General features: G+C 42.3%; 1 protein-coding gene across 1 annotated transcript in view; it reads right to left on the minus strand.

Moving 5' to 3' along the window:
- Positions 1–8,768: 8,768 nt before the first annotated feature.
- The window catches only part of SLC4A4 (solute carrier family 4 member 4), a 182,150-nt gene continuing 172,500 nt past the window's right edge, over positions 8,769–18,418 (minus strand). The window contains 6 exon segments of the mRNA XM_087935768.1: positions 8,769–8,906; positions 11,011–11,084; positions 13,629–13,725; positions 15,074–15,148; positions 15,150–15,236; positions 16,667–16,840. Coding sequence (XP_087791894.1) covers positions 11,044–11,084; positions 13,629–13,725; positions 15,074–15,148; positions 15,150–15,236; positions 16,667–16,840 — 474 coding nt within the window. The 3' untranslated portion in view covers positions 8,769–8,906; positions 11,011–11,043.

Raw genomic sequence — 18,418 nt, forward strand, 5'->3', positions numbered from 1 at the left:
CACGAAGGAGAATGAGAAAGGGAATTAAGAGAAGAAGGAAGGAAGGAAAGAAGGAAAGAAGGAAGGGCAATAGACCGCTTCACAGTGTTTTGCAGCCCTTTCTAAGCGGTTTCCAGAGTCAGCCTCTTGCCCCCAACAGTCTGGGTCCCTGTTTTACCAACCTCAGAAGGATGGAAAGCTGAGTCAACCTTGAGCCGGTCAGGATCAAACTGGTGGCAATCAGCAGAATTAGCCTGCAATGCTGCATTCTAACCACTGCGCCACCAGTGCTGTCATGCAGGTCGTGTAAAGCATAGGGCCATCTTGATTTAGCTTCAAGTTGATTTTTGTGTGACTTTTTATCATTTAAACGGTATTCAGTGCAAAGGTTGCACACTGCAAAGCGCTGGCTTTGTCATCAGTTTTATTTACAGCAAAAGCCCAGAGGCATTTTCAGAAACAAAAATGATCGTTGAATACAGCTCAGAGATCTTGGCAAGGGCATTCACGGGTTCCCTGGGCACCTTGGAGGCACTCATGGGAGCAGCATTGTGAAAATGCCACCAAAGGCTGCCAAAGCAATCCAGATGACTGACTTAAATGTACATTGTTTGCATAATCATGTAATTGATATAATTGCATTATTTGAGCCATCTGCATCATTCCACAATTATTCATCTCCCCATCATGCAGGCTTTTGCAAACCTTGTAAGAACCTTGTAAGAAGCTCCAGGGAGAATTCAAGCATATTAACATCTGCTGTAAGCCAATGTGAACAACCGATTCTAACACACTTTGGGCTGCTTTTAAAAGTCTTGTTTCCAAACTTTGTCCAACAATCGCGGTCTTCTTTTGGAAAACTTCATCATTTGCAGCTGGGGAGACTAGTATATAAGAGAGACGATTACAACACGGCATTGCCAGAAGCAAAGCATGTTTTCTTTTGGGCTGAAGTTATCTTGGTTGGCATCCTTCTAACAGATTGTGCCTTGTTATCTCCTTGAAGCTGGTAATTACTTATCCTGGTCCGTTGTGGAAATTCCTTCACTGTAGTTTGTTGTAGTTTTTTTTATTTTACCTCTATCTGCTCATTAAGTCCAGACTGTATTGCTTTCTTTTGAAGACTATTTTTGCATAAGTGTTATCTCCAACTGAGAATTATTGAACAGTGGGGCTAAGTTGGATACACTAAAGGACATTTATTTACGTTTGGATTTTGTTATGTTTGTGTTACACGCTGGGTCATCACACTGTGTCTGAATAATTCATTTTCCACTGCAGACACATGTGGAAGAAGGATTGGCAGAACCTGGGGGCAGTTAAAAGAGGACTCAGCCTGCAATCCCTATGTAGTCACAAGTGAACAAACGTTTTGGAATTCTGCTCACCATATAAAACTCCAAACAGGTGCTATTAGTTGACAAATAGTCCTCTGCATAGACATGAGTAGCAACAAATCATTTTAATTGGATCTTCACATGTAGATCTGATCTTTTGACACATATCCAAGTTATATTAGATGACCATCCAACGTACAAAAATGCCAGAGACCGAAAAATGCATAAAATTACTTTATTTTCAGTATACATGTAATTTCGAAAAATAGAAATGCTAAAATATCTCATCTTCTTCATTTCTTGATTCCATAAAAGTCACAATAGAAAGCCTCATAAAAGTGTAAAATCACGTGTTATATATAATATGGAATTTCACGGTTTTAGTTCTTATAGTATTATTGACAGAAACCATGGCGTCCTCTGAGAGTTTCCTTCCCCCAGTTTCCTATTTGTTCCATCGTCTCAATCTTCATTTTTAAATAAAGTGGCTGTGTTTTTTTTTTCTTTTCCTCATCAGTCACTCCTCCAAAGCAAATACAGACTTTTAAATCGTTTTTAAAGTCAACAAACAATAACAAATAACAACAAATAACTACCCCAAACAACAGTACAAAGTTATCTGAAAGTGCATTTCAATTTGCGGAAACAACATCTATGCAGTTGTGTAAAGGAGGGTGAGAGAAAAAAGAGAGAGGAGAGGGAGACAGAGATAGGTGGACAGGAGCTTCACATTGTGACAAAAATCATCTCTGGCTCTTTAAAAGTTGACTCCATGTTAGCCCTGAGCAGAAATATACTTGGTAGAGTTTGGCTGTGAAGTTGTGCTAAGCTGGATGGACCTAACCTCTTCCTTCTCTGCCTCCTTCCCTGCCTTGCAATTCATGGTGGTTGTTACAGAACCTGAAAGTTGTCCAGGGGTTGGCTGCTACCAGTTTGCACCAGTTCGGGCCTGTACGGAGACTCAGGGAGGGCAAAACATGGGTCTCCCGGAGGCTCTGGAAGGAACAGGCATGTCTCCAGCCTCCAGTGAGCCCCCGGAGCCCGGGGAGGCTGTTTTTCACCCTCTCAGAGGCTCAAGGAAAGCCTCCGGAGTCCGGGGAAGGTGAAAACACCCCCCCACACACACACACTGTGGTGCAGGAGGCCGACTAGGCCATGCCTACCATGGCCACACCCACCCAGCAACCAGGCAGAGAACACTTTGCTAAAAAAATGTGAAGCCCAATCATGTCTTTTACCATAGAGAGGGCCAGGAATTGAGTGGCATTGCTCCAGCTGTTGAGTGCTTGGCATGTTCTATAGATGCAGAAGGAGGCCACTCAATTCCTGCCCTCTCTATGGTGAAAGGCATTGTGCCTTTCGCCTGGATCAGAGGTCTCCAAACTTGGCAACTTTAAGGCTTGTGGACTCCAACTCCCAGAATTCTCCAGTCAGCTACGTTTGGAGACCCCTGCCCTGGATCATTTGAATGAGGACCTCATTCTACGACAGGTAGTTCTCAACTTACAATAGTTCAATGAGTTACCATTTGATGTTACAATGGCACTAAATAATGGACTTGGGACATTTATAACCGTTGCAGCATTCCCACGGTCACCTAATCAAAATTCAGGTGCTTGGCAACTGACTCATATTTATGACATGTCCTGGGGTTATATGATCATTTTTGTGACCTTCTGACAAGCAACAGCAGGGAATATTTACTTCACAGCTGTGTTACTCACCACAACTGTGGCGAGAAAGTCTGTGAAAAGGGACAAAATTCACTTAACAACGGTCGTGGACAGCAACAGAAACGTTGGGCTCCATGATGGTAGTACATTGAGGACTACTTGTAGTCCTAAAAAAATTACATGAAGCTATATATCCTCTTTGGAGATTGGCAATAGCCTGGTTTCCATGTTTTCCTTATTTGTTGGAAAACTGTTAACTAGGCTGGAAGGAGGAGTCAAGCAAGGTTCTAGCTTGGAGTCCTTGTGAAGCCGCAAGGGGCATAAGCTTGACTTCCCTTCCCAATTTCCATAAAGCCTTATCTGGTCATTCCCAGGAGAAGGCAAGCTGTCTGGGGAGATTCTTGCAACGTAGGTGTTAAACAATAAAGTTTCTGACTTTGGCTGTTTACGAGGGGCTCTGGTTGATTGCACCTGATATTAAGATCATGTACCTTTACGTACCTTTCTTGACTGCATGGGATAAAAGACATTTCTAAGGGTTGCAAGGTCAGTTTAGCAATCCTGCAGGGAAAACATTTCACCCATAATATAGCCTGCAACATCTGAAATGGTTGAGGCTGTCTAAACCAATATATCTCAACCTTAGCAACTCTTAAGATGTGTGGATTTCAACTCCCAGAATTCCCCAGCCAGCCAAGCTGGCTGGGGAATTCTGGGAGTTGAAGTCCACACATCTTAAAGTTGCCAAGGTTGGGAAACAATGATCTGAACACAGCAACTGATTTGGGATTTGTTCATTGGCTCCTCACTCACCCCTCAAATTGTTTTTTTTTTAATTCCAAGCACTGCAAGCGGCCAATAGTAATCCTATCCAGTGCTTGGGATTCAAAAAGTTTTAACCACCGGTTCGGTGGCCGTGGCTTGGTGGGTGCACTTTGCATGCGTGCACACACTTTGCACACCTTTGGGACAACCCTGGATGACTGAGGATCTCCATAAACAAGAATACAGGTAGTCCTCCACTTACAACTGTTTGTTTAATGACCCTTCCTAGTGACAGCGGCAAACTGACTCGTGAACAAAGGGACTTATGACCGGTTTTTCACACTTACAACTGTTTTAGCAACCCCCGCGGCCATGTGATCAAAATTCAGATGCTTGCCAACCGGTTCGTATTTATGACGGCTGCAGGGCGATCCCCTTTTGCTGACAAAGCAGAGTCAGTGGGGAAGCCAGAGGTCACTTAACACAATCGTGTTACTAGTTTCACAATGGCAGTGATTTTCTGAACAACGGTGGCAGGTTAAAAATGGGACCAAACTTTATTGACGAACCAACTCGCTTAGCGACAGAAATTTTTCGGCTCAATTGCGATTGACAGTTTGAGGACTAACTGTGCTTCCTTTTGTGGCAGGACGCTGTGCCAATTCAACGGGCCTTAAAAAGACCATTTTAAGTGCAAGGTCAATGCGGCCAGCCATTTAAACACAAAATAAATAAAATAAAATTGTGCAGTTTAAGTGCTCCTAGTACCTGGAACTCATAAAACGAGACACTTCTCTGTCTCTATTTCCTTTCCCTAAATTTAAACAGTAAGAAGCAGCTTTGCTGGCTGGGGAATTCTGGGAGTTGAAGTCCACCAGGCTTAAAGTTGCCAAGGTTGGAGGCCCCTGGGAAGAAGAACCCAACAAGGGGTGTTTATTCTTCTTGCTGTCAACAATGCCAGACTTAGTGCAAAAACAACAATAACAACACAAGTTTTGTTTAATGAGCATTAGTTACCAAAGGGAATTCAAGTACATTTCCTATAATTTAGGAGAGGAAGATTGAAGACTTCAACAAGTTAATTTGCCTCTGCGCACATTTGGGGACGTTTGCAAAAGCCCAGAGTTTTTTTACATTACTGCTGAAAAACATCACGGCTCCTTTCCAAAATTCTACACTTCCTTCCTTTTGTGCTTCTCAACGTTTAATTTTAGCAGCAGGGTGCTCCGAGGTATAGCCAGGTAATAAAAGTACGACAAGTCTTTGAACTTACGACCATTTTGTTTAGCGGCTGTTCGAAGTTACAACAGCTTGCGCACTGGTCTTTTGCACCCGTGGTCGTGCCAGTGTCCCCCACGGCCACGTGATCATGATGTGGGCCTTTGGTAATCACATGATCACTCGTTTATGGCGGTCGCAGTGTCCCGTGTTCACACGACCACCAAGTGCGACTTTCCTAGCCATCTCCTGATGGCTAAAGTCCAAGGGGAACTGTGAGAAAAGGACAACTAGGCCCTAAAGTTTGGTGTAGGCCTCAGCTTAATTGAAGGCCTCAAAATTAACAATATATAACAACGCCGACTCACTCAGGTGATTTCACAAGCATGGCGACGTATTTGCAATCTGCTAGCTGAATTTGCGGGCATAGCAATGTGTTTGCTATCTGCTACTTCTGCAAAAAGCATACATTTGCTGGACAATCAAAAGTAGAACTGTTTTGGATCAGGAATGTCTGGGTCATTGAAAAAAAGGGGGACTGAAAATAGCAGATGGTAAGCGAGTTGGCATCTACCTACAAGTGGGTATTAAGTGATGGACAGTATGAGGGAACCGGGAAGTACGAAGTAGTTCGTACGGAAGTAAGATTACATACCACTGGGTGGGCTTCAGAAGAAAAAGGGTGTAAAAGAAGGGGGTAAATCTCAAATCAGGGCCACTGATAGTAGCTATCCTTTCTGGAGTTAGCAACTGTCTCTGGACCTCATTGCAAGGGGCCAAGTTGTGTTATGATGGCTTTTCATGTTCCAAATTGCTCATGAAATAAACATCTGATCTCAAAGTAAAATTTACTGCCTGTGGTTTGTCTGCGTCTTTCCTTTACCGGATTATTTTTATAACAAGAACCCAGCAGGGAAGGTCACAAGAAAGGATCATGTGATGTCTCACTTAATGACTTTAGCCAACAAGGCAGTAAAATCAGGTGTGTGAGGATGTCGCTTGAAGCCTCATTTAATGGCCATGCCACTCAAGGATGGATTTTCCAAAGCCCAATTGGGTGAATAGCTACCAGAATTTGTTCTCCCACACATTAGAAATTTAATCCAGCGACTTAGCAATTGTACGTTGACTCAAATACCAATTTGCTGGCAGTGACAATAAGCTGAACTGATACAATCCTAAATTCTGCTGAACCGATAAAAAGCAATCTTTTTTTCCTAATATTGCCATTTTTTTCCGATGCCATTTTCCCCCTAATATTGTTCCTGTGCCAAAAGGTCCCCTACTTCAAAGCTCCAATTCCTAAGTATTTGTGGGTTGTTATCACCGCATTCATACAAAGCCATTATTCATGTAACCGTGATTTGACTAAACCACAACCTGTAAGCACCTTACTATTTACATCCATGCACTAAGCCGTAGACCGCTTTACAACTTACAATAGCTGGGTTCTCACAATTTACGGAGCCCCCAAAAAACCACCCAAGCCATGGTTTGGTACCTCAGCTGAGGTACCAAATGTCTCCCATTACCTGAAAACTCACCTGAGGTGATTCCATGGAAGTTATCCCCGCCAGAAGGAATTTGTTTGGATTCTAGTTTGAGATCTTTAATTTCCCTGCAGGCCATTAAACCAGTTTCTCATTATTTTACTTCTTCCATTCTAATTCTGTCATAGGAATTAGAGGGGAGTTCTTCAACCTTAGGAACTTTTAAGAAGTGTGGACCTCACCTCCCAGAAATCCCCCAGCTAAATATGAGCCAGCAGTGTGCAGTGGCAGCCAAAAAAGCCAATGCTCTCCTAAACTGCATTAACAGAGCAGAGGGATACAATCAAGATCAAGGGAGGTACTAATACCACTCTATAAAGCCTTAGTAAGACCACACCTAGAGTACTGCATCCAGATTTGGTCACCACTCTGTGAAAAAGATGTTGAGACTCTAGAATGAGTCCAGAGAAGAGCAACCAGGATGATTAGAGGACTGGAGACTAAAACATATCATGAACAGTTGCAGGAACTGGGCTTGGCTAGTCTAGTGAAGAGAAGGACCAGGGGAGACAGGATAGCAGTCTTCCAATATTTGAGGAGCTGCCACAGAGGGGTGGGGGTTAAGCTATTTCCCAAAGCCCCCGAAGGCCAGACTAAAGGAATAATGGATGGAAATTGATCAAGGAGAGATTCAACCTAGAAATAAGGGGAAAAATTCTGATGGTGAGAGCAATCAATCCTTGGAATAGAAGTTGCCTTTGGAAGTTGTGGGAGCTGGGCAGCGAACCGGTTGCTGGGATTTTTGAATCCCGCCCCTGGGTGTGTGTAAAAAAATCTCTGTGCGATCAAGACAGGCACTGCAGAAACAGGAAAGGGGCTCAGCAGATTGTTCCACTCGCTTTTGAACAGATACCAGCTGGGGAAAAAAAAATTGAGTATTTTGAACAAGCATCCTGATGGTTAAAAGGAAAGAAGAAATGGAAAGGAAAGAAAGACGATTAACAAAAGTATTGATACAGCTGATTTAAGTTCTATGCTATTTAGCCCTCTTTTTCAAACTCAGCCACTTTACAATGCGGGGACTTCAAGTCCCAGAATTCCCCAGCCTGCATGGAATTCTGGGAGTTGAAATCCGTACCTCTTAAAGTCGCCAAATTTGAAAAAAACACAGGTATATACCCTTGAGCTTGTATTTTTGGTGTGGGTTTTTTTTTGTTCTTTTTGTAAAAATCACATTATATAATATATTATTCAATTATTATTATTATTATTATTACTACTACTATTATTAAAACATTTTCTTTATTTTATTTTTATTTTTATTTTTTTTAAAGAAAAGGCCCAAATCTAGAAACGAGAGGTAGAACTACTCAAAACTAATATTTCCTGCTGCAGGAAAAAAAAAAGTCATTTTTTTTTACACTAAGTTTTAAAAAAATGTTTAAAAATCGACCATTCTCACCCCACCCCTCCCTACCCCAGAAAATGTTACAGATTAGGACCCCCATAATTTAAAACAGACAACACTTTGTCAACACAGCCGACAGCTTAAGAATCCATTTCAGTGTTACGGAATAAAAGTTGCATAGGAGCGGGTTATACAAATTTCACGTAGTAATGGCGGGGGGGAAAAAGAAATGCATCTGTGTGGGCTTGCATCTTTCCGATTGCTTTGCACCAAAATACAGAAGCAGAGGTGACATTAAGAGCATGTTATAAGATAGCAGCATTTTTGTTTTTTTGCAGGAATCGAGAATTATCAGGAATTTGCCTGAAAGTCAGTTTTGTTCTGCTTAGAGAGAAAGAAAGATTTTTAAAAAACCCCAAAAACCCAACAATCTTAATATCGACAAATGCTCCCAAAGAGCAGAAGGATGGGAAACAGTCTGGTTTTTTTTTCAGACAGCAAACCACGTTGCAATAATATATCCTTAATACTTGCACCCACTTCTGAAAAGCAACAGAGGGAGGCGCATATATTGAAAAGGCAGGGAAAAGAAGAATTGGTCAGAAATGAAAGGGAAGAGAAATCATTTGCGATGAAAAACACACAATGGATTGAAGCAAGGAAGAGAAGAAATAGAATAAAATCTAAAGGAAGAGGGATACACGTAGGGTTTTTTAAAAAAAAATCTAGATAGATAACAGCAACTGAACAATCGACTAGAGAAGACAACGAAGAAAATCCAGTTCAATAAAGCAGGAGTGGTCTTCCCCAAACCTGGCCACTTTTTAAGACTTGTGGACTTCAACTCTGGGAGTTGAAGTCCACAAGTCTTAAAGTGTTGCAGGTTTTTGAGGAAAGCTCCTGCCATAAAGGATGAAGACGCAGTTGTGAAAGAAAGTGTGTTCTGTTCCCTTGCTATTCCGAAAGTAGGCATGGTCTTCAGGGCTGAGCTCTATTCTAATCTGAGGCACAACATCCGTCAGGATTTTTCAGAGGCCTAGAAGGAAAAACCACACAATTGTCATGAAGAGATTATACACCTCCGTGAAAGGCAGCACAATAGGACTCCGGGAGCCAGTGATGGGGAACACCTAGGACACGCGTGACGTGATGTTTTGGGTGACCCACCAGCGTTGGCCAACACTTGACAACTCTCCTTGAAAGACCACCTTGTTCTGATGAGGCTGTGGAGACCATGTGAGAAGGAGATGAGGTCTTGCATAGCCTTTGGACTCTTTGGAGGTCACAATAAGAGAGCCCGTCCCCAAAGTGCTTTTTCAGGAGGCAACTGGATTTTCTTTCTTCCTTCCTTCCTTCCTTCCTTCCTTCCTTCCTTCCTTCCTTCCTTCCTTTCTTTTTCTTTCCTTCCTTCCTTCCTTCCTTCCTTCCTTCTTTCTTTCTTTCTTTTTTTTTTCTTTCGAAGACATTTTGCTTCTCATCCAAGATGATTCAAGATGAGAAGCGAAACACCTTCCGAAAAAAAAGAAGAAAGTCCCATTGCCTCCTGAAAAAAACGCCTTAGGGACAACCAGGGGTGGGATGCTGGGGGGTTCGCAGGGGTTCAGGAGAGCCCCTAGATAAGATTCTGCACAGTTCAGCCCAGTTCGAGCAAACCGGTAGCTCCAAAGATCAGCTGGCAGTGAACCAGTTCACTCCAAAGTTCAAGGTATTTCCTTTTATCCCCCTCACTGATCAGGCCCGGTAGGTAGGTAGGTAGGTAGGTAAATAAACAAACAAACACATACGTACATACATAAATTTTATATGTATGTATGTATGTATGTATGTATGTATGGTATTTAGGTTTCTTCGGGTATTTTCCCACGTCTTAATATTTATGCTTTTATTATAGCGACATTTCGGCAGAATCTCATCTGCCATCCTCAGACTTGTGTATTGGATTGCCAAGCCTGACACACAAGGTTAAAAAGAACCCAATACACAAGCCTGAGGATGGCAGATGAGATTCTGCCGAAATGTCGCTATAATAAAAGCACAACTATTAAGACGTGGGAAAATACCTGAAGAAACCTAAATACCATACATATAAATACCCGTGAAATGTAAGAAAACAAACATATATATATATATATATTTGTTCGGGTATTTTCCCACGTCATTGTAGTTGTGCTTTTAAAGTTGTTGCGGCGTTTCAGTTTTCACTTTAAAAGCACAACTACAATGACATGGGAAAATACCTGAACAAAGCTGAATGCCATACATGTAAGTTCGTCTGTGAGTCAGACTTTCACAGCCGTTTCTGTTTTAAATTTGGGGCTAGCCAAATTTAGCCACATTCTGGCACAGCGTAGGCTAGCCCCAAGTTTAAAACTGAAACAACTGTAAAAGTCTGACTCCCGGAAGTTCAGGAAGGCCAGAAATAGGCCCATTCCTGGCTTCAAGAGAGCCTCCGGAGCCCGTGGAGGCTGTTTTCGCCCTCCCGGAGGCTCGAGGAAAGCCTCCAAAGCGCAAGGAGGGCAAAAATACAGATAGTCCTCAACTTATAACCATTTGTTTATTGACTGTTCGAAACAACAGCACTGAAAAAAAGTGTCTTAATGACCGTTTTCCACACTTACAACAACCATTGCAGCATCTGCATAGTCCCATCTGAATCAAAATCCAGACATTGGGCAACTGACATGAACTTATGACAGTTGCAGTGTCCCGGGGTCAGGTGTGACCCCCCTCTACTTTTGCGACCTTCTGGCCAGCAAAGTCCAGGGGGAAGCCAGATTCACTGACCGACCGTGCTGCTCACTTAACGATGGCAGCAATTCACTTATAACATCTGTGGCAAGAAAGGCCGTAAAATGGAGCAAAGCTCACTTAACAATGGTCTCGCTTAGCCACGGGTGTTTTGGGCTCAATGGTGGTCGTTAAGTCGAGGACTACCTGTCAAACGCAATAAATTTCACAAGAAATTTTAAGCCGGTGAGAAATTCCGTGAAGTTTACGCCTAATTTATTGAAGGCATCATTCTGGATGAAAGCTGTTTGAAACAGATATCCTGGTGTTTTCATTTGGGGTTTGTGTGCGTGTGTGTGCGCATGTGTGTGTGTGTGTGTGTGTAAAATTTAGAAAGACATAAAGAGACTTACCTTGGCATGTAGGAATGGAAGTGAGGAATTTGATCAGCATGATGTATGGCGTTCAAGGAATGTTGCTTTTTCTTCTATGTTATTGGAAAAAAAACGAACATTTTACTTAGAAAGACCAATCCTTTTTTTCTATATGAAGAAATTCACATGACTGAAATAAAACATGTTGTTATTTTTCTGGTCTGGTTATTAATTAATCTATATATATAAAAGTGAAATACCACTCTTGCATCATCACAAAATCTCCAGAACTGTAAAGCTTACAAACTTGAAATTCGCCATATATATTCCTCTTGGTTTCTAGGTGCTCACTAAGAAAGGATTTTTCGACATGACCATCAGAGCATTAGTATTTCATATATTATTATTAACACGCTCTGATGCTGAGGAGTTCTACTCTCCCTCCCCACCTGAAAATAAATCTCTTCCAAATGCAAAACACAAGCAGAGGAGTTTCAGTTTTAGTTTCACAGCAGCAACCAGTTTTAGTACAGAACAGTTGAGCTAAGCCACGCCCAGGCTCCTTGCTGTCTCCTTCTTGCTCACACAGCAAATACTGCTTCAGTTTCCAAACAGCCCTTAATTCTCTCTCACACACACACTGACAGGACGCTAGCCAGATGAATACCAATGGATACTGGTAGGCAGAGGCAGAATTTTTCCCCCATTCCTTATTTTCTTCCCCGAAAACTAAGCCTGATCACATAGTTTCATAGCGAAGCACGAGTATCCAGCTGGTTCCTAATATACTTTAACAAAAGCTCTCTCGAAATAAACCAAATATTACATGGTAGTAAAACAACTCTTTATATACAGACTATGGCACTTCATTGCCTTCCCTTCCATGCTCCCTGCCCTACTGGGCTTTTCAAATTTTGGAAGTATGATTTTAATCAGAAGAAAGATGACATGCTTCAAACCAAAGGGCCAGCCCCCAGATTTTAAAAAATATCATTTCCCAGAATTAAGACAAGTTGGCAGTCAAGAGGCCTTTTTATGTGCATTAGGGCTGCCATCTTTTGAGTCCAGATTTTGCAGACACCTCTGCAACAGATCTTTAAGATATTCTGAGAAAATGAGAACAGCGAGTGAGCATGCAAGCAAGCAAGCAAAGAAGAAAGAAAGAAAGAAAAAAAGAAAGAAGGAAGAAGAAAAAGAAAAAGAAAAAAGAGGGAGGGAGGGAGGGAGAAAAAGAGAAAGGAAGGAAGAAAGGAGAAGGAGGAAATAAAAAGAGAAAGAAAGAAAGAAAGAAAGAAAGAAAGAAAGAAAGAAAGAAAGAAAGAAAGAAAGAAAGAAAGAAAGAAAGAAAGAAAGAAAGAAAGAGAAAAAGAGGGAGGGAGGGAGGGAGGAAAAAGAGAAAGGAAGGAAGAAAGGAGAAGGGAGGAAATAAAAAGAGAAAGAAAGAAAGAAAGAAAGAAAGAAAGAAAAAAGAAAGAAAGAAAGAAAGAAAGAAAGAAAGAAAGAAAGAAAGAAAGAAAGAGAAAAAGAGGGAGGGAGGGAGGGAGGAAAAAAGAAAAAGGAAGGAAGAAAGGAGAAGGGAGGAAGTAAAAGAGAAAGGAAGGAAGGAAGGAAAGAAGGAAGGAAGGAAGGAAGGAAGGAAGGAAGGAAAAAAAAAGAAAGAAAGAAAGAAAGAAAGAAAGAAAGAAAGAAAGAAAGAAAGAAAGAAAGAAAGAAAGAAAGAAAGAAAGAAAGAAGAAAAAGAAAAAAGAGGGAGGGAGGAAAAAAGAAAAAGGAAGGAAGAAAGGAGAAGGGAGGAAATAAAAAGAGAAATGAAGGAAGGAAGGAAAAAAAGAAAGAAAGAAAGAAAGAAAGAAAGAAAGAAAGAAAGAAAGAAAGAAAGAAAGAAAGAGGAAGAATTGAGAGACAGGTTACCAGGTAATCTGAGGGCTGAAACACTCTTCTAAGGGGCCAGAGAGAGAGGCTCTAATCAACTATATTAATTTGCCGTTATCAAGATATTTTCTAAATAATCAGTGATCCTCTTTGCAAACAGAATGTTTTCTATATGCCGCAAATGAGAAGATTAGATAGCAGAAGTATAAAACTCCAGGGGAAAAGAAAGCATGCAAATCCACAGGCTGGATGAGTTGAAAGCTTAAAAGAGAACTGAGCTAGGGAAGCACTAGTTACTGCCCGTTTAGTAGCTGCCTCCAAGCAACTAAAGCCAGAATCTCAGCGAGGGAGGGAGGGAAGAGGTCAAACACCCCAACAGGTCTAAGTGCTTCAAAGCAAATACATTCTTTGAAAGTCAACAAAAATTCCACAGGTCAGGTGCAGAAAGAAAGAAAGAAAGAAAGAAAGAAAGAAAGAAAGAAGGAAGGAAGGAAGGAAGGAAGGAAGGAAGGAAGGAAGGAAGGAAGGAAGGAAGGAAGGAAGGAAGGAAGGAAAGAAAGAAAGAAAGAAAGAAAGAAAGAAAGAAAGAAAGAAAGAAAGAAAGAAAGAAAGAAAGAAAGAAAGAAAGAGGAGGAAAACAACCTCTACAAAACAAGATTTTTTAAAAGAAAACAAACAAAAATATACATGGATATTTTATGGCCATGCAGACATATAAGGATGTCTATCCATCTCCTGTTCAGTTCCGTGTAAAGGAAGTCATGCAAGAAATCAGTGCTACTCACTCTCAGTAGCCTTCCCATCATTCAAGAAAGGTTGCTGCTCCATGATGTCCATCGGGATTTTAATACTGGGCACGTTTTCCGTGAAGGGACAGTCAGACTACAAAGAAAACAGTTCAATTGTTTCACAATCTTATTTCGCATCATTTATTTTCATTTCCTTGCTTCAGACCAGAGTTAAGGACCAATAAAGGATACTTTCTCCACGTCGGAAATTTTAGCATTTCCTACTCAGGTAGTTCTCGACTTACGGCCATTAATGGAGGCCCAAATTTATGTTGCTCAGTGAGACTTTCCTGTTGTCGGTTTTGGTAAGTCTGAGGGGAGCGTGGGGTTTTGCATTTTCGCAAGACACACTAGGTTCATTTTCACTGGCAGAGGCACCACGGGCGGGTCCTTCACTGTTTGCAGGCTGGCTCCATGGGCCAGCTCTAAGCACCACATGGGGCGGATCTGGCCCGCGAGCCTTGAGTTTGACACCCCTGCACTAAAAGGATGCAAATGACCAGCTGTCTGCAAGGAATATAAATCCTTCCGTTCCCCCACCATCCTATTAGAGCTGAAGAAGCTCCTTGGATGAGAAGCAAAAATATCTTCAAAAGAAAAACAAGAAAGTTCAGGTGCCTCTTGAAAAAGCACCTTTGGGACTGAGAATCTCTACAGACTTTTAGCAATGCAATTTGGGATGAACACCCTTTTGAATAGTGGGGGAGTAGGAAGGGATTTCCAGAGGCAAAAATTGCAGGCTACAGGAACCAGGAGCATTGCTCAGGTGACCCCGAGGACACAGATAAACCTCCAAGCGGCCTCAACGACCCTCTAAAAGGATGCAAATGACCAGCTGTCTGCAAGGAATATAAAGCCTTCCATTCCCCACCATCCAGTCAGAGGAGAAGAAGCTTCTTGGAGGAGAAGTGAAATGTCTTCAAGGAAAAAACAAGAAAGTCCAGTTGCCTCTTGGAAAAAGCACCTTTGCGACAACCATGACCTGGATGACTGAGAATCTCCACAGACTTTGAGCTATGCAATTTGGGATGAACAGCCTTTGAATGGTGTGGGAGTAGGAAGAGATTTCCAAAAGGAAAAAAAAAAATTGCAGACTACAAGAACCATTTGCACTACTCAGGTGATCCCAAGGACACAGGTAAATCTCCAAGTGGCCTCAACGACCCTCTAAAAGGATGCAAATGACCAGCTGTCTGCAAGGAATATAAATCCTTCCATTCCCCACCATCCAGTCAGAGATGAAGAAGCTTCTTGGATGAGAAGAGAAACGTCGTCAAAAGGACAAACAAGAAAGTCCAGTTGTCTTTTGAAAAAAAAAAGCCCCTTTGGGACGGATGACGGAGAATCTCCACAGCTTCCCGCAGTTCTGGTCCTTCTCGGCTCTTACAAACTAGTCAAGGTAAAGTTGTCCCCTTTTATTTTAAAAGAGCAGACATGCTTACGTCGTCGTTGTCGCTGTCTAGGCTGCCCTTCTTTTTCTTCTTCTTCTTTTCATCTTCTTTCTTCTTCTTGTCTTTTTTCTGGAATGACGTCGTCAAGGAAACTGAGGTCATGCTGGGAGAAGAGATAATCCATCCCCTTCCTGACTGCCACAAGGGCGAGGATCTGTCAAGACAAAATTCAACATTCCCTCATTGGCATGGAGGTATTTTCAACTTCAATCGTCTAAGCTTCTACAGGTAGTCCTCAACTTACAACAGTTCAGTCAGCGATTGCCCAAAGTTACAGTAAGTCATGACTGTTTTTCACACTTACGACTGTTGGTCGTGTGATCAAAATTCAGACCCTTGGCAACTGACTCATACTTATGACAGTTGCAGTGTCCTAGGGTCATGTGATCTCCTTTTGTGACCTCCTGACAAGCAAAGTCAACGGGGAAGCCAGATTCACTTAGCAACCATGTTATTAACTTAAAAACTGCGGTGATTCACTTAACTGTCAAGAAAGGACATAAAAATGGAGTGGGGGAAACTCATTTAACAAAATTCTCACTCAACGACATTAATTTTGGGCTCAATTATGGTCGTACATCGAAGGCTACCTGTACTTTATTTGCCACACCTGATCCAGCATGTGTTTACTTAATAACTGTGGCAAAAAAGGGTCATAAACTCGATTGTGATTCACTTAAAAACCCCTTACTTAGGAATAAAAATTTGTCAGAGTATATTCATGAACTGGAATAGAGCTTGATAACAAGGTCAGCCAATTAATAAGCATAGCAACTAAATCAGCCAATGAGAACTGTTTGGAAACTGAAACTAGAAGTAGCCTAGGCTGGAAACTGAAATTAAATATAGCCTAGGTGTGAAGCTATATTAGGTGTGCAGCTATGTTGAAGCTCTGAGTCTGTCTATTGAAGATGACACTAACTTGCTTGCTTGTTGAAGACTGAAACTCTGCTCTGAACTTGCAACATGTTTCTGTTGGAGTTTGCCCCATGTTGGAGACATCTACAACTGGTTTGTAAAATCTGCTTAGGTTTATAAAGATGTTAAATGAAGCATCAGCCATCTGTGTTTATTTTTCTGGCGCTGAATTAATGCTGCAAAACCCTCAATAAAATTCTGTCCCAATTATGATTGTGGGTTATGGACTACCTGTCTGAGAAAAAATAGCAACTGTGAGAAAGACCTTGGAGTCCTAGTGGATGATCACTTGAATATGAGCCAGCTGTGTGTGGCAGCAGCCAAAAAAGCCAATACAATCCTTTGGTTGTATAAACAGAGGCATCGAATCAAAGCCATAATACTGCTGGCCTTTCTGATCAACAAGCTCACCGTCTTAGCCGGTGAGCCACCGCGTCCCTTACAAAACCCATAAAAGAGAGGGCCACTGTAAACAAAATCTTGGAGACTGATTTGAGGCCTCAAACAAGCTTAGATTGTCCAGATAATCCTTAATGGGTTTTGATTTCTAAAGTTTAAAGAAAATTACCAGTTCCTGTCAATATATTGGATAGGATAACGGTAAGACGCAACATCTGATAGCTCCAAAAGAGGCAAAAGAATATCGGTGTGAACATTTCTACTTACCATGACAGGGAATATGATAGCAGCTACTGTAGACTTCAAGACCCAAAGGAGAGCCAAGCACAAGGCTTGAAGGAAGGTGAAGAGGTGGACTCGGCGGAGGGGGACATGCCGCAGGTAGATAAAGTCAGGCTGGTGCTTCAGAGGCATCAGGAGCAGCTTCAGACGATCCATGAACTGAGGTGGAGAAAGGAACATTCCAAGGTCCCATCACGGTGCAGAAAGAGCAAGGGATCACTTCTAGCTGTAGAAGTCAAGTGTTCACCTTCCATATGTTATCCCAATCTCTCCCTCAAGTTATCAAGGAGAGGAGGGGAATGGAGGGGGGAGGAGAGAGAGAGAGAGGAGGGGAGGAGAGGGAGAGAGGAGAGGGAGGGAGGAGAGGGAGGGAGGGAGGAGAGAGGGAGAAGGAGAGGGAGAAGGAGAGAGAGAGAGAGGGAGAGGAGAGAAGAGGGAGAGGGAGAAGGAGAGAGAGAGAGAGAGGGGAGGAGAGGGAGAGGGAGAGAGGGAGGGAGAGAGAGAGGAGAAGAAGAGGGAGAGAGAGGAGAGAGAGGAGGAGAGAGGGAGAGAGGAGAGGGAGAGGAGGAGAGAGGAGGGAGAGAGGAGAGAGAGAGAGGAGAGGAGAGGAGAGAGAGAGAGGAGAGGGAGGGAGGGAGAGAGAGGGAGAAGGAGAGAGAGAGAGGGAGGAAGAAGAGGGAGAGAGGAGAGGAGAGAGAGGAGGGGAGGAGAGAGGGAGAGAGAGGAGAGGGAGGAGGAGGAGGGGGAGGAAGGGAGGAGGGAGAAGGAGAGGAGGAGGAGGAGAGAGGGAGAAGAAGAGGGAGAGAGGAGAGAGGAGAGAGGAGAGAGGAGGAGGGAGAGAGGAGAAGAAGAGAGAGGAGAGAGAGAGAGAGGAGGAAGGGAGAGGGAGAGGGAGAGAGGAGGAGGGAGAGGGATATTACACAGCTTGATTTTTGGTTAATACTGATATCTGTGTTAATACCAGAGTTGTGTGATTCTACCTGTGATTCTACATGAACCTGTGCAAAAACAACAGCTATGAAGTTTTTGAACATGCTCCTAATTCCATACTAAAAAACTCAAGAACTCTGTTCCCAGACTGTTTAAAGTCTCAATGTTCTTTAATATATATCTATGGATTATGTTCCCTTCTTTCTTCGAAGAAGACCCTACTTTACAAGGCAGTTGAATCTGCTCCCCGATGCAGCAGAATATTCACGATGAGAAACCAGAATTATGGCATACATTTTCCAGAAGATCCACCTGGCTGTTTCTTTGTTAGAACATTCTCATTCTGTTTTATTACTTACTAGACTCTCTTGCTGTTTTCTGGATATTCAAACACTGCGTTAATTAAGGCAAGCATCGCAATATAATATACGGCTATGTCTATATATCTAGCTGATCTTGATCTTGAAATACTAAACTGGTTTGATCTGCTCAAATGCAGAAAGTGAAAAATTGTACCAAGTATGTGACCAACCACTCCTATAGTGTTGTCAAGAAAACCACATAGATGTAGCCCTGAATTCACCAGGAAGTGAACTTGATCTGAGAGAGAAAGTCCACACTAAATAGTTTATTTTTCTTTCTCATGCATTTGTTTCACAAGGAACATTGTGGGTATTTACTAAAAGAGCAGGGTGTGTTTCTTGCAGACCTTATCTAAAGCTACAGGTAAGGTTTATCATCTCCAGAGGGCAAACTTTGCATTCAATAAATCAATTCCAAGTTCTGCAGAGGGCAGGACTATCTCGC

Source organism: Pseudonaja textilis, chromosome 6 (assembly GCF_049901715.1).
Source record: "Pseudonaja textilis isolate UNSWEBS1 chromosome 6, rPseTex1.2, whole genome shotgun sequence".
Classification (NCBI taxonomy): Eukaryota; Metazoa; Chordata; class Lepidosauria; order Squamata; family Elapidae; genus Pseudonaja; species Pseudonaja textilis.